The 12,380-nt window shown below is 38.3% G+C and overlaps 1 protein-coding gene across 1 annotated transcript in view; it reads right to left on the bottom strand.

Annotated features, from left to right (window-relative positions):
* The window catches only part of CCDC38 (coiled-coil domain containing 38), a 58,729-nt gene that overhangs the window by 23,137 nt on the left and 23,212 nt on the right, over window positions 1–12,380 (bottom strand). Inside the window, exons 8-10 of the mRNA XM_019446490.2 lie at window positions 10,133–10,293; window positions 8,245–8,325; window positions 7,515–7,572 (exon numbers count right to left, since the gene is read on the bottom strand). Coding sequence (XP_019302035.2) covers window positions 7,515–7,572; window positions 8,245–8,325; window positions 10,133–10,293 — 300 coding nt within the window. The remainder of the gene's footprint in view (window positions 1–7,514; window positions 7,573–8,244; window positions 8,326–10,132; window positions 10,294–12,380) is intronic.

Below are 12,380 nucleotides of genomic sequence, written 5' to 3'. Positions count from 1 at the left end.
AAAGCAAAAATGAACTATTGGGACCTCATCAAGATAAAAAAGCTTCTGCACTGCAAAGGAAACCATTAACAAAATGAAAAGGCAACCAATGGAATGGGAAAAGATATTTGCAAATGACATATCAGATAAAGGGCTAGTATCTAACATCTATAAAGAACTCACCAAACTCCACGCCCCAAAAACAAATAATCCAGTGAAGAAATGGGCAGAAAACCTGAATATACACTTTTCTTTTTCTTTTTTTCAACGTTTTTTATTTATTTTTGGGACAGAGAGAGAGCATGAACGGGGGAGGGGCAGAGAGAGAGGGAGACACAGAATCGGAAACAGGCTCCAGGCTCCGAGCCACCAGCCCAGAGCCTGACGCGGGGCTCGAACTCACAGACCGCGAGATCATGACCTGGCTGAAGTCGGACGCTTAACCGACTGCGCCACCCAGGCGCCCCGAATATACACTTTTCTAAAGAAGACATCCAGATGGCCAACAGGCACATGGAAAGATGCTCAACGTCACTCCTCATCAGGGAAATACAAATCAAAACCACACTGTGATATCATCTCACGCCGGTCAGAGTGGCTAAAATGAACAAATCAGGAGACTATAGATGCTGGCGAGGATGTGGAGAAATGGGAACCCTCTTGTATTGTTGGTGGGAATGCAAATTGGGCAGCCACTCTGGAAAACAGTGTGGAGGTTCCTCAAAAAGTTAAAAATAGATCTACCCTATGACCCAGTAATAGCACTGCTAGGAATTTACCCAAAGGATACAAGAGTGCTGATGCATAGGGGCACTTGCACCCCAATGTTGATAGCAGCACTTTCAACAATAGCCAAATTATGGAAAGAGCCTAAATGGCCATCAGTTGACAAATGGATAAAGATGTGGTTATATATACAATGGAATCCTAGTTGGCAATGAGAAAGAATGAAATCTGGCCATTTTTAGCAATGTAGATGGAACTGGAGAGTATTATGCTAAGTGAAATAAGTCAGGCAGAGAAAGACAGATACCATATGTTTTCCCTCTTATGTGGATCCCGAGAAAATTAACAGAAGATCAGTGGGGAGGGGAAGGGGGGAAAAAAAGTTACAGAGAGGGAAGGAGGCAAACCATAAGAGACTCTTAAATACTGAGAACAAACTACGGGTTGATGGGGGATGGGGGAGAGGGGAAAGTGGGTGATGGGCATTGAGGAGACCACCTGTTGGGATGAGCACTGGGTGTTGTATGGAAACCAATTTGACAATAACATATATATATATACATATATATATATATACACACATATATATATGTATATATATGCATATATAGTATATAGTATACTATATGTATATATGTATATATATGTATACATATATGTGTATATATATGTATATATAGTATATAGTGTGTATATATATATATATATATATATATACATATATATATCGCTTTCAAGTAGAGGGTAGTAATGAAGGGGAAAGTGAATAAGTGGGTTAGGGGAGGAAGGAGATTCTAGAGCTATATGGAAGAATGAAATCATGGGACCCAAGAGTAGAAAGAGCTACTAGGGCCAAAAGAGAAGAGACAAAGATGACTCCAACATTTGTAATCTGTGAGCCTGGAATGATGGAAGTAGCCCTAACAAGATGGAGAACAGTTTAAGGGTAAGATAAGAAAAAGATTAATATTTTCTTTGTTCGTGTTGAGTTTGAGGGGACAAAATACCTACCTGGAACTGCCCTTTAAGTGATGGGAAAACAGAGAAAGAGCCATTGACGTAAGCGAATATTTGGGAAATGTCCCCTGAGAAAGCATTTGATAACTATTGTCCTACCCAACTCTTCTCTTGATCCAGTGGTATCATTTTCTTTTCTTTTTCTTTTTTTTCAATGTTTTATTTCTTTTTGAGAGAAACAGAGCACAAGTCGGCTCTGTCAGCACAGAGCCCGACGCAGGATCTCACAAACCATGAGATCATGACCTGAGCTGAAGTTGGGTGCTTAATTGGCTGAGCCACTCAGCTACCCCAGTGGAAGTCGGATGCTTAACTGACTGAGCCACTCAGGCGCCCCAGTGGTATCATTTTTTAATTAGTCTTTTCCCGCCTCTCTGAAATTCTTGTTACCTTTTTGGTTTCCTTTCTGACATAAATGTCTATGGTTTCTCAGCTTTCTTCCCCTCTCATTGTACCCACTCTTTTGGGGTTATTTCATCCTCTCTCATAGATTCCACTACTGCTAATATACTAATGGCTCCCACATATCTATCTTTTTCTCTTGAGCTCTAGACTTCAATGTCTAACTTCCAGTGGACATCAATGTCCACTTGGCTGCCCTACAAGGAGCTAAAAATAAGACAATCCAAAATCATACTCCTTATTTTCCTTTTCAGGCCTGCTCCCCTTACTGTGATCCCAAAATTATTGAATGACAACACTATATACTCCATTGCCCCCCAGAAATTTGAGAGTTATCTTTGACAAAATTTGTGAGTTTTTTGACCACTCTCTTTTCCTCACACTTCCCCCAATCTTTTATGTGAGCCTTTCAAAGCCTGTCAATACCACTTCCCTGAGGTGTCTCACAGCCCTTCCTTCTTTGTTCCTACGGCCACTATCTTATTGAGGCAGTTCATTATATCTCCCCTGAATTGTGACAACAGGCTCCTAACTGTCCCTTCTTATCTCTATTTTTGTCTCCCTCCATTTTATTCGATAAAATACTCCCACATCCAATTTGCTAAAATGCAAATCCAATTGAGTCTCTGTTACACTCTTGCTTAAAACACTCAGTGTCTCCCCAGGACCCCTGGGACAAATCCAGGCTCCTTAGGATGGCACCACGCTTACCTGCTCATGATACAGTACTTATCTGCCCCTTGAGCCTCTCACTTTCACAGAACCAACCTCTGCCACCTCTGTGACAAAAGGCTCCAACTTCTCCCAGAGCTTGTCTTCCCCGATGCCTCCTCCTCTCACCAGACTCAGCTTGGATGCCATCTGTTCTGGAGAGTGTTCACTTATCCTGCCCTTGCTCTCCTACTCCCTCACCTGTCATCTGGGTTAAGAGTTCTTCCTTTGCATGCCTGTGGCACTCTGAGCTTATCTTTCCAGTGGTATTATCTATTATATTGTAGCTGACTAATCCCTTGTCTGTTTTCTCACTAGATGATAAGCTTCTTGAGGGTAGAGACTGTGTTTTATTTACTGTTGGGTCCACAGGTCATTCAATAAGTACTGGTTGAATGAATGAAAGAAACTATGAGAGTGGTGAGCTTTCTAAGGAGTGAATGTGGTGCTTGCATGTTACTGTGTGTATTGATAGATTCAGGAAAAGCAGTTGACAAAATTCAATGCTCATTTATGATAACTCACAGAGAAATTAGACTAGAGAGGATTTCCTGAAGTTGATAGGTTATCTGTATAAAAATCCTACAGCTAACATTTTACTTAATGGTGAAAACCCGAACCCTCTTAAGACTGGACAAGGCAAGGATGTCTCCTCCCACTACTATTATTCCACATAGAATGTTCTACTCACTGCAGTAAGGCAAGAAAAGGACATAAAAGGCATATGTATCATAAAGGAAGAAATAAAACTGTTTCTATTTGCAGATGACATGGTGGTCTACATGGAAAATCCAAAGGAATATAAAAAAAACCCCAAAGGAACAAACCCAAAATTCCTGGAACTAATAAGTGAGCTCTTCAAAATCAGAGTATATGAAAGTACAACAATCAATTGTATTTCTATATACTAGCAATGAACACAAGAACACTAAAATTAAAAATACAGTTCCATTTACAATTTCTCAAAAAGAAAAAAAATAGGAAAACTATTATGTTTAAATCTGACAAAATATGCACAGGGCCTGTATGCTGAAAACTATGAAAAGCTGATGAACAAAAATCAAAGAAAATCTAAATGAATGGAGAGACATACTATGTTCATGGATTGTAAGAGTTAATATAGTTAAAGATGTCAGTTCTCCCCAAATTGATATACAGGTTCAAATTTGTTTCCTAGGGCTGCTGTACCACAAACAAGGTGGCTTAAAACAACAGGAACTTATTCTCTCACAGTTTTGGAGGCTAGAAGTCCAAAATCAAGCTGTCAGCAGGGCCATGCTCTCCCTGAAGTCTTCAGGGAAGAATCGCTTCCATGCCTTTCTTTTAGCTTCTTGTGTGGTTGGCAATCATTGGTGTAGTTTGGCTTGTAGATGCATCACTCCAATCTCTGCCTCTGTTGTCATATGGCGTTCTTCCTGCATCTCTGTGTCTCTTCAGGATACCAGTCATACTGGATTAAGGGCCTACCCTCATGGATTCAATTTGCTTATACCTACAAAGATCCTATTTCTAAATAAGGTAACATTCATAGATAGTACCATGGATTAGACTTTAATATATCTTTTATAAAGATATAGGGAGACATAATTCAAACCATAAAAAGGTTTTAACACAATTCTAATGATTCCAGCAAGTGTTTTTTTGTAGATATAGATAAAATTGTTCTAAAATTTGCATGGAAAGCCAAAGGAACTAGAATAGTCAACAAAATTTTGAAAAAGGAATAGAGTAAGAAGAACCAGTCTAAATGATTTCAAGACTAATAGCTTATAGTAATAAAGACCATGTGGTATTGGTGTTAGACGGCCACATAGATCAATGGAACAGAATAGAGAATCTGGAAACAGACCTGAACAAATATGCCTGATTTTTGACACAGATACAAAAACAATTCAGTGGAGAAGCCATTTCAACAAATAGTGCTAGAGCAATGGACATCCATAGGCAACAAACAAACAAACAAACAAACAAAAAACCTCTCAATCTAAATCTCATACCTTATTCAAAAATAATTAACCTAAAATCGATCACAGACTTAAATGTAAAACTATAAAAACTTTTCAGAGAAAACATGAAAAGTAATCCTTGGTGTCTAGGACTAGTTTAAAGTTTTAGACCTGACATGAAAAGCATGATCCACATTAGAAAAGATTGATAAATTGGACTTCCATCAATATCAAAATCTTTTGTTCTACAAAAGACCCTGGTAAGAGAAAGGACAATCTTCAGACTGAGGGGAAACATTTGCAAGCTACATATCCACAAAGGGCTAATATAGAAATATATAAAGAATTCTCAAACTTCAACAGTAAGAAACAAAACCAGACAATCCAGTTAGAAAACTGGCAAAAGACGTGAACAGACATTTCACAAAACAAGATATAAAGTTATCAAGTACATGAACAGATGTTCAACAACATTAGTTACTAGGGAAATGCAAATAAAAAGCACAAAAGATAGGAAGATTATGCATCCAAAAAAAAAAAAAAAAAAAGGATGAGATAATGCCATTTGCAACAACATGGATGGACATAGAGTATTATGGTAAATGAAATAAATCAGACGAGAAACACAAGTACCATGTGATTTCACTCATATGTGGAATCTAAAAGGCAAATGAATAAACAAAAAGGAGAATCAGACCTATAAATACAGAGAACAAACTAATTATTTGTCTTCCAGAGAGGAGGGGGTTGGGGGATAGGCACAATGGGTGAAGGGGAGTGGGAGATACAGGCTCCCAGTTATGGAATGAATAAGTCATGAGAATAAAAGGCACAGCATAGGAATATAGTCAAAGATATCATAATAGTGTTGTATGATGACAGATGGTAACTACACTTGTGATGAGCATAGCATCCAATTACTATATTGTACACCTGAAACTAATGTAGTATTGTATGTCGACTATACTCAAATAAAAAAGAACCAGAAATAAGATTTTTTTTTAGAAAAAGCACAATAAGATATATACATCAATCAGAATAGCTAAAATTTTTAAAAATCAAAATGGTAAATGTTGGTGAGAATGGAGAGAAACTGGATCCCTTGTTCATTGCTGGTGGGAATGTAAAATGCTACAGCCACTCTGGGAAACAAATTGGCAGTTTCTTTAAAAACTGTGCATGCACCTGCCATCCAACTCAACAGTTGCACTCTAGGCATTTATTCCAGAGAAATGCAAATTCTGTGCACACAAAAAAATTGCACAAATATATTTATAGTAATGTTATAGCTCCACTCTAGAAACAATCTGGATGTTGTTCAATGAGTGAATAGTTAATTTGTAGTGTGTACATATCATCTACAGTTGGCTCTGGAACAACACAGGGGTTAGGGGAGCCAACCCCCTATGCAGTCAAAAATCCACACATAGCTTTTGACTCCCCCAAAACTTAACTACTAATAGCCTACTATTGACCAGAATCCTTACCAATAACAGTCAATTAATACATATTTTGTATGTTATATGTATTATATACTATATTCTTACAAAGTAGGCTAGATGAAAGAAAATGTTAAGAAAATTATAAGGAAGAGAAAATACATTTACAGTACTGTACTATATTTATTGAAAAAAATTCCACATTTAAGGGAATCTTCACAGTTGAAACCCATGTTGTTCAAGGGTTAACTGTAAATACTACTCAGCAATGAAAAGGAACCAACTATTGATAGATCCAACAGCCTGGATGAACCTTCAGAGAATATCCTCTGTAAAGCATCCAATCCCAAAAGGTTACATAATGTATGATTGCATTTATATAACATTCTTGAAATGACAGAAATCGAAGCAATAGAGAACAGATTAGTGGTTGCCAGGAGTTAGGGAGAGGAGGAGGGAGGGAAGTGGGTATACTGCTAAGGGGCATGATGAAGAATCCTCATGGTGATGTTCTGTATTTGATTGCATCTTGACTGTATCAATGCCAATATCCTGGTTGTGATATTGTACTACAATTTTGCAAGATGTTACCATTGGGGGAAACTGGTTACGGGTACATGGATCTCTGTATTTCCTGAAACTATGTGAATCTACAACTATCTCAAAATAAAAAATTTAATTAAAAACAAAACATTGATTGTTAAATGCCACAGAAGTGGAGCAACTTCAGGGTCCCTAGAATTCAGAGTATGGTATCTGCACTGACTTTTGTCATGTGTGATTGTCATGGCCCAGATCCTTTCCTTGGGGCCAGTGTACCCATCCTGGGCATCAGTATATTTTCTTAAAGCTTCCCTGGGATAGGCAGGGTTGAGAACTAGCAATTTATTAGAAAAATAATGAGTATAATTGAGTCAACAAACAAATAAGGGGCAAAACAAACAATGCTTTGTGGTCCTATTGCAGCGATTTTGAATGACCTTGTAAAACTGCAAACACAGGGGTTGGCAGAGTAGCTTAAGAAACAATTAAGCAATGGTTCTGAGAGGGCCAGACCCAAGATGCAAAGGGTAGGCAATTTCTGCAGATGGCAGTGGCAGGCACTCATGAAAGAATGAGGGGAGCCCTGTGAGAACTCCATCAACTCAGGAGCACCCAGAAATGGCAACCACTACCTCCAGGATCTGTTAGGATGGGTATAGATACATGGTATATTTGTTGAAGAAAGGCTAAAAGGGATATATGCTGCAAAAACATTCACAGTTCCCGAGAGTTAATCAAGTGTGTACTGTACTTTGATAAGGATGATTTCTTATTCTCTAGGGTGAAGGTGGTCTTCCTGTGGGGTTTTCCTGTTCAAAATGTCCAGGCGAAGTCCATGTCATTGGTGATGGTGGAGGTGAAAAGAAATAACATGTAATTAGAAATGATTCCTTGTTATTTGGTGCAAGATATTCATTTCTCTGCATGGATATGCTCATTACTTCTTTTTATCATTATTAGAATAATAATCACAAAAAGTGGAGTTCTTTTATTCTAGTGAAAGTGGGTTCAAGCCTAAGAATAAAATCAAAGGCAGTGGTTGTGCAGGGTGCAGGGGTTGCAGAGTACGTATTGTCAAAAACATGATACAACTATTGACAGTCACAATCAGGAACATAAATAGTGAAATATTTATGGTTCTATTTCTTACCTAACCATATATATTTCTTGTATAATCACTGATTTTCAATCAACGTAAAAATACAAACGATGTGCACTTGTGGAGGGAATGAGTTGTATCAGGTCCTTTGCCCCTGATTTCTCTGCCTGTCTTGTCCATTCATCCACCTCTCCAAGTTTTGTAATAATGTCAGAGAGAAAGAAATGGAACTCCTAGCTCCCAAGGATTACGGGTGATGTGGACACCACGTCCTGTTTTCCAGGTTAGCTTATAGGTCCTGGATTTCCACTTTGAGATGGACACCTTCTCTGGTTTTACTTTTGTAAGTGAAGTCTCAAGTCTCTAGTGTTACCTTGGCTACCTCTTCCCATAGAATTGTCGTCTGAAAAAGATGTCTTCCTGGAATCCTCAATACTGCCCTCATTTTTCTTTGTCTTTAATTCTAGAAATGGAAAATAAAAGGGAGAGAGAAAGAGGGGGGGAAACACTTCTGGGAATGAAGTTCGTCTCATGGTGAAAACGTACAGAGACAGAAATAGAGGATGGGAGTATTGCAACAAGCAATGAACGATGCAGACGGCAAGTGCTGGTCTCTGAACAGGCAGAATGGATGGGAATGGACCTAGGGGACGTGAGGAGGTCTCTCTGCAGAGAGGTCTCTGCATCAGTTTGTCATAAACTCTGTAATCCCAGTGTCAGCCACTCACTCTGGACTGAGGGACTCACTGGTTTCTGAGCATCCTTCAGTTAAAGGACAAATCTAGTAGCACTAGATTTTAAGCTGCTAAATGCAAATACTTCCTGGCTTTCCCTTCTTTTTGTTTTATCTCTTGTTAAACACTGTGTACTGAGTTTAGCCAAGTGCCATCACTCTGCTCCGTACTCTGAAAGATGATCTAATTTCATCACAGCACAGGGAGAGATACAGGGAACTGAGTAGAAGCCATCCCTGGTGCGCTGGTAAATGTTTAACAGTCAGCTCTCCGGAAAAGACTTCCCCCTGATTTGTAGTTTACTGACTTCTATGGGGTAAATGCTCTTACCCCGGAGTCTCAGGATCAGCTCTCAGCTGAAGACTCTGCCGAGAACTCTCTGTAGCTCTCTCCTCTCCATTACTCTGCTCAGGGAACTCCAGCCTCCCTGGACCTGTAGCTCTCTTTTCAATTCATGGGGACTGCTAGGCTCCTCCTCCTGACCTTGCACCCTGGAAAAGCTCCCCAGGCAGTATGTTGAGGCCTTCATTGGGCTCTTTTCATTTGTCTCTCCTCTCTCACGGATCATCTTCTCTCCTTGCTTCTCTCCTTGATGCCTCATACCTGAAACCTGTTGTTTCATATATTTTTCAGGTTTTTTTTTTTTTTTAGGCAGGAGGGTGAGTCTGGTCCTTGTTACCCCAATGTTGCTGGAAGAGGTAGTTTTCCTCTTTGATTTGCAACCCCATTTTGATCACTTACTTAGTTCTTCTATATAATACATCTATTTCTGGTTCATCAAGCTAATTTCCTAACACCAGTATCAATGCTGTGTTAACTTCTGAGACTTTGTGATATTATTCCTTAAAAGATTAGTAACACCCTATATTCTCTTTTAACTTTAGAAGTATTTATCTTTCTAGATGGACCTCAGAATCATTGTGCAAAGTTCTCCCCAACCAACACTCAATTGCCTGGCAAGTTTTTGGTAACATTTTTATTATAATTCCACAAAACTTATACATTAATTTCAGAAAAATTGGCACCTTTGCAATATCAACCTTCCTCTCTAAAAACACGACATAGTTCTCTTTTTGTCAAATCTCCAGGTCACACAATTAAGGCTATTGTTGCTTTCTTGAATTTGATTTTCTTGTATATTTTCTGGTTAATAAAGTTAGTCTATCTAAGTTAATATGTGAGGTTAGTAAATTATAATTGAGTTTGTGTCCATTTACTCTGCAGAAACCTTTAATAAAATCAAATAGCTTTTCAGATTTCGTATAGGAGGGTGAGGGGGCTCTAGGTATGCTATCATATCATCTGCAAATAAATATTTTCTATTTCTCTATGTATATCTTTTTATTGCTTTATATCTGAAATTAACTTGAGTTTCCAAATTAATAATTTATAATATCAGAGAGAGTGGGAATCCTTGTTCAGGTTCTGCTTAAAATAGAAATTTTGACTATTTAATAAAGAACAAATAAATATTGAAGCAGAATATTTGAGAATTAGGGATATTTACTTCATTGAAATTAAGAATACGTGACTCACTTGTTAATACCGGAAGAGTGACATTCATACTTTCTCTACTTTTTGTCATCTGTGCCTTTTTCAGCACTTGCTGGATTTGCCAGTGTTTTGGAGACAATTTCAGCAGAAAAAATCCATATTTCATGTATTCTCTAAGGAGGAATTCTGTTTTTGCTATCTCACTACTCAAAAGAAACAAAGGTATCATTAAAAATATCCACTGAAAGTATGTTCATTTTTTTAAAAGGTTTTATAAAATCTGTTCCTTTGATTATATATTTGAATAATAATTTATTTAATAAAAATTGTAAGTACGGTCATATGATGAGATAAGAAAAAACCACGTAGGAATGCTATTTGAATGAAATATGCCACGGGTATGCACTCACAGAATAGACTGATGATAGTTTTACTCTACTTATTTATTTCTGAGGGAAATGTATTCAATTTTAGACATAGGAAAAAATTAGAAGGTAGCTAAAGATGGGACTTATGTAAGAAAAATAAAGAAAACGAACACTCAGTGAGCTCCTACTAGGAAGTGGGGGCAATATTCAGGACACGCTACAGCTTTAAAATAGTATCATTCCTGTCTTTTGGAAGAAGAAATGAATGACGTGCAAAGTCATCTGTCTAGTAAACGGCAGAACCAGCGCTCAAATCCAGGTCCGACGGACTCAGATGCCCGAGCTCTCCCAACAAAATCCAGTGACTTGGACTGAAAACCTTTCCCCTCAGCCTCAGATTACTTTCCCATAATTATGTTACAAAGTGGATTCTCAAAGAATGTTTAAACTAACAATGAAGGCCCTTATGAAAGGGAGCTTCACAGTTGTCCTTCGAAGCTTCCTTAATCATCCCCTCTTCGATATCTCTATCAATATTACTCCTGTATCAATATCCTCAGCTTCAGTACTTTTCTCAGTCAGTGCCTTCCTTAAGCCCTGATGTGAGAGTGATATTCAAGAGTCAATAAATGGCTGGCTCACATATCACCAGGTGAAAGATGTTGGGAGTCCCTCATTCTACCACCACTTTATTTTTAGTCTGAAAGCCTCCCAGATGTTCTGCAAGAAACAAGATTCAAATGGCTGGAATTGCACAGCTTCCAAGCAAAAGCTTCAGAACAAGCTCCCTTTTGCCTTGTGAACAGATTTCCAGCCCTACCTGCAGTGGAGGAACTTCCTGGGCGATCTGAGGCCCATAAAGAGAGAAAAAGGAGAGGAGGCTGGGTGACTCAATCAGTTGAGCGTCTGACTCTTGATATTGGCTCAGGTCACGATCCCAGGGTTATAGAATTGAGCCCCTCATCAGAGGGAGGAGCATGGAGCCTGCTTGGGATTCACTCTCTCTCTCTCTCTCTCTCTCTCTCTCTCTCTCTGCCCCTCCCTCTCCTCGTGTGCTCTCACCTCTCAAAATAAATAAATAAACTTAAAAAAAAGGCAATAAATAGCAGTTGCCTGCCTCCTCTGTACTGTTACCAGATTGTTTTTCATTGCCTTTTACACCTTTCTAGGATGAGGAGACACATAAAAAATAAGCAAGTTCTTTTCAATAAGGCCATTTTGCCATTGTGCAAAAATGCAGTACTCTATGCAAACATAGAGGCTGCTACTCTGGTTCTAGAAATAGAACAGAATCTTCTAATTATGTGATGGAGGAAGGAGGGAAGGGAATTCTCCACCTTGGAATGCCTTCAACTTTAGGCTCCTAAAATAGAAGAGGCTTCTGTAGCCAGAATGTGTTTGAAAACACACATTCTGTTAGTAGCAATTGGTTTCAAAGAAACTACCATCCACTTCGTTTATTGTATTTTAGAGAAGGTGTTGTCCTCTTTTCTGAAAAATCTAGGACTTGGTTTTAGAGGAAAGTTAAGCATCAAATCCTCAAAAAGAAAAAAAAAACAAGTTTTAGCATGACTTGATACAAAGGCTAGTGTCTCCTGGGTCATGAAACTACTGTCCAAGAATGATGATAGAAGGAAGCTTCTTTAGATATTTGAAATTAGATCAAATGAGATACACTTGACTACAGAAGAAAACATCTGGGCTTGAAAATAAAAAAAAAAGATTGTGGTGAGTGGTATAATAGTTTTATCCCAGCTTTCCCCTCCTGTAATTTTTGTCATTATAGATCCCAGTTTTTAATATCGATTCTAGGTTCAACTAAGTGTAAGTATAAATATAAAAAATTTTGCCAATTATAGTTTTAAGATGGCTGTAAAATTGAATCCCAACTTCAGAGATGTTAAAATGTGGGAAGAAAAATG

Source organism: Panthera pardus, unplaced genomic scaffold (assembly GCF_024362965.1).
Source record: "Panthera pardus isolate Hobbes unplaced genomic scaffold, ASM2436296v1 HiC_scaffold_6, whole genome shotgun sequence".
Classification (NCBI taxonomy): Eukaryota; Metazoa; Chordata; class Mammalia; order Carnivora; family Felidae; genus Panthera; species Panthera pardus.
This window is presented reverse-complemented; position numbering and strand designations above follow the sequence as displayed.